Source organism: Meriones unguiculatus, chromosome 5 (genome assembly GCF_030254825.1).
Source record: "Meriones unguiculatus strain TT.TT164.6M chromosome 5, Bangor_MerUng_6.1, whole genome shotgun sequence".
Lineage (NCBI taxonomy): Eukaryota > Metazoa > Chordata > Mammalia > Rodentia > Muridae > Meriones > Meriones unguiculatus.
Genome location: NC_083353.1, coordinates 48,606,298 through 48,610,703, shown reverse-complemented (window position 1 = coordinate 48,610,703; position 4,406 = coordinate 48,606,298). Strand labels below are relative to the sequence as shown.

The window sequence follows — 4,406 nt, the reverse complement described above, 5'->3', positions numbered from 1 at the left end:
TACAATATTTTATTATGTTTGTTTAATAAACATAAACTCTCCTTCTATTCCCTCCCTCACACACTCACACCATTCTCCACTCCTCTTGTCTTACAGAGCAAAATAGAGAGTAACTGGATTTCTGCACCGTGACAAGACATTCCTGGATTTTTGAAGATTTTGAACGATCATAGTAAGTTCATTCTGTTTTCTATCTGAGAACATTTTATTATGTTTATTTTATACACAGAAAGTCTCCTCCAATTCATGTAAGGGACCCTCTTTGTTTTAAAGTAAAGATTTTTGCGAATGGGTAATCTGGAGAGCTGGCCCACCATTTCAAGAGCATGTACTCTTGGAACTAGGTTTGATGTACAGCTCTTCTGTGGGAGATCATAACTGCCTGTAGCATTATCTAGATAGACATTATCACCATGTAATTGATGTGTAGTAGCAGAGAGTGCACTTGCGTGTGGGCATGTGAACATGTGTATGGATGCCATTAGAGGCCCGTGGTGTAGGATCTCCTAGAGCTGGGTTCGGAGTAATTGTGAGCCACCTGACCTGGATCCTAAGAACCAAATTTCGGTAGGTCCTTTGCAGAGCTAGTTGTACCTGGACTCAGGGGCTGGCTGCCCCGCACGGACACCGCTGGGCTTGGGAGGTGTCTGTTGTTCTATATACTTCTGTCGCATCTAATTTTATTCGTGCCTGCTCTCTTCCAGTACAGGTGAGCTCAGGGTCAGGGGATGACCGTCCTTTCTTATCAGTGGCTCTTTGTTTCTAGAATCCTTTGGTTGGTCCTGCCAGTTTGCAGTTGATTCCTGTCAAACCAATCTGTCATATTTTGCTCTACACTGCTTTGGAACATACTTCATTCTTGTCTATCTAAGCATTTAAGTACCCAGTTAGGTGGTCTGAAAAGTGTCTGACCTCTTCCTTCCTTCCGTTCCTAGTCTTTTGGATGTAGGAATTCATAGCTCTAAATACTCTCCTAGGCCTGATTTTAAGTCTGTCAACTTTCTCATTGAACTTTTTGGCTCTAGCCATATGAAGGAGGAGGGCCTGACTCTGAAACAGGACATGGAGGCCTGCTCCTCTGTGGAGGACCCCTTCAACACCGACTATAGAATGATGAGGACTCTGGGACACGGACATTTTTCTGAAGTGAAACTCGCCTTCCATGTTCCCACTGTGACCTGTGTGGCTGTAAAACTCCTTAGAAATAAGAAGAAGTACAACTCGATTTTTAACAGTGAAATAAGCGTTATGAAATCCATGAACCACCCCAATATTATCAAACATTTTCACGTGATCGAGACGGAAGAGATCACCTACCTGGTGATGGAGCATGCCTCAGAGGGAGAGCTGCTGCGGAGGATCCTGGAACGGGGGTCTCTCCCGGAGTGCGAGGCTGAAAGGATATTTACTCAGGTGGTGCATGCAGTGAATTACTGTCATAACAATCAAGTGGTCCATAGAGATATAAAAGCCACCAACATCCTTATGGACTGCAGGGGGAATGCCAAGCTGATTGATTTTAGCCTCGCTGTGAAAGTAACTCCTGGGCAGAAGCTGCGCGGTTTCTGTGGCACTCTGCCCTATTGTGCCCCAGAACTCTTTGCACCCGGGGAATACGATGCTTACCCCATTGACATGTGGTGTTTAGGGATTCTCCTCTTTCTCATGGTGGCTGGGCACTTCCCTTTCCAAGCCAAATCTGTGGCAGGCATGAGGAACGAGGTCACCTCAGGCAACTTCACCATTCCTAAGCATGTTTCTATCGACATTTTCAATGTCATCTTGGAATTACTGATAATCAATCCCGGAAGAAGGCCCACCATCAAGGACATCATGAGGCGCCCCATGATCAGGGCCAGTGAGGCACGTTCACCACCTACTTCCACCCCTAGCCTCCCAGGCACCCCGAGCCCTAGCATTGTTGGGACCATGAGAGTCATGGGCTATAAGCCTGAAGTAATCATTGAATCCCTGAGAGTCCAAAAATATGACGAGGTGATGGCAACTTATCTTATATTGCAACACCAGTCACCTGCGGGAGACTATGGCCACAACCAGGTGAATCCTGTGAAAACCAGGCAGCCAGGCACTGTCCTCCGCCTGACAGAGCCTTACAGTTATCCTGGATCCCTAAGGAGAGCTGAACCTGTTCCCTATACCTTTACCTTGCCATCTAAGGGCCAGGAAAAAGAGGAGGAGCATTATTCAAGGAAATTTGCCAGATGCCATAGCATGCCTGCCACCCTATGCTGCCATCCAGACACACACCCTCTCCACCTGGGCTGTCCTATTGCTAAGTCCATCAAGAGCAGCATCCTGGAAATGAATATTTATTTTTCACAGGTTGGATCACGTGACAGCCACACTGATAGTGACCATATATCTCTGGGTCTATACACCAACTCTTCTAGAACATCCCAGAATGAGGGTACAAGTGACTTAGAGAGCCACATGTCCTATAGTCACCAATCTGAATCCTGGAGTTTCCTGGAGGAAGAGGACAGCTCAAGCTCCTCCTCTGAGGATTTATCGGAGATGACAACAGTCATAGAGATAGAGTCTACTATAGTCCCAGAGGAAAAGACTCTAACACAGGAAGACATCGATGCTCAGGAAGCAATCATTGCCCTGAGAGTGAACATCAAGGAGGCCACGATGCCTGAAGTGAGGGAGGAGGAAGAGACCGAGGAGTGAGAGACCCAGGAGAACAACATCACAGCTGGCCAGCCTCAGGACGCTGGCATAGCTTCCCCACAGGAAGAGACCAAGGACGACAACATCACACCTGGCCAGCCTCAGGACGCTGGCACAGCTCTTCCTCAGCAAGGGACCGAGGACAATACTATACCTGGCCAGCCTCAGGAAGCTGGCACAGCTCTCTCTCAGCAAGAGACCGTGGACGACATCACACCTGGCCAGCCTCAGGACGCTGGCACAGCTCTCCCTCAGCAAGAGACCGAGGACAATACCATACCTGGCCAGCCTCAGCATGCTGGCACAGCTCTCCCTCAGCAAGAGACCAAGGACGACATCACACCTGGCCAGCCTCAGGATGCTGGCACAGGTCTCCCTCAGCATGAGACTGAGGACGACATCACACCTGGCCAGCCTCAGGACACTGGCACAGCTTTCCCCCACAACCGTCGTCAACGCTGGAAGCAGATAAAGAAGACAATCATGAACAGCCTCAGACATCTGTGCTGCTGCTGCCTGCCACCTGCTAAGACAAAGACCGCCTCATGTAAGAACATGACTCCAATGAAAAGGGACCTTAGAGCCACCCTCAGCACCAGGTGAGTGCATTACTTCACTTCATTTTATTCACTTTTCCTTCTGTCCTTTGTAACTAATGATAATTTGCCCACTGTGGCACACCTGTGATCTTAACAACCTCTGTCACTTCAGAAAGAACAATACCATAGAAATCCCGGTAATGTGACCTCAGGCTTGTTAAGCAAGAAGTAGATTGCATACATATGCTGATAAAGCAGGAAGAGGAGCAGGTGGGGCATGGCAAAGTCAGCAGAGATTGCTGAGAGACCAGTAGGGCACTTTGGTGCTGCAGGGCAAGCACAGAAAGTTCTGTGTGCTTCAAAGTCAGTAAGAGTCACTTACCTGTGTCTTTTTGCTTTGAAGTCCTAAAGACGACAGGCCCCATCTCCATGGCTTGTAGGCCATGGGTTGGGGATCAGCCTGGATGAGATGTGAAAAGCCTCTCGGGGAAGCCAGGCCAGATGTCCAGAAGCCAGTGTGGTCACAGGAGCATTCTGCACAGGACCTATTCCAGTGCAGATCTGTCCAGGTAAAATCCCAGGCAGGAGGGGCTGGCTTTCCACTGGGTCTTCCTCAGAGGGGAAGGGCTGAGGTGCAGAGGTGCCCTAAAGCTTTATGTGGCACACTGATCCCTTGCTCTCTTCCCAGCCTGCATAAACTTCACAGACTGCCCTCTGGGTAGTGATTGTCCTTTACTCCCCGTTTCTTGGCAGGAAATATGATCTTTTCCACAAAGTAAAACTTCTCCCCATAGTGATATAGTTTCCAATCTCCCTGTCCCACCTGCCCCAATAAACCATCCTACCACACACCATCACACTAAAATTGACCAAGGAGGACACCATCATACCAGACACCAATCGTACCAAACACCATCATACCAGACACCATCATAAGAGACACCATCACGACCAAAAAGATCAAGGAGGAAACCATGACTAAAGAGACCAAGGAGGAAGAGAACAAGGGAAGCACCATCATACCAGACACCAACATACATACGAGATACCATCACAACAAAAGAGATCAAGGAGGATACCATCATAACTGAAGAGACCAAGGAGGAAGAGAACGAGGGCGACAACACGACACCTGGCCAGCCTCAGGACGCTAGTACAGGTCTCCCTCAGCAA

At 48.5% G+C, this 4,406-nt stretch overlaps 1 protein-coding gene across 1 annotated transcript; it reads left to right on the top strand.

The window, feature by feature from the left end:
• The first annotated feature begins 1,248 nt into the window (after positions 1–1,248).
• On the top strand, positions 1,249–2,694 carry LOC132654144 (sperm motility kinase X-like). The gene is made up of 2 exons (XM_060383400.1): positions 1,249–1,668; positions 1,753–2,694. Exons 1-2 carry the CDS (start codon positions 1,249–1,251, stop codon positions 2,692–2,694), a joined length of 1,362 nt encoding a protein of 453 aa, XP_060239383.1.
• Positions 2,695–4,406: the final 1,712 nt, after the last annotated feature.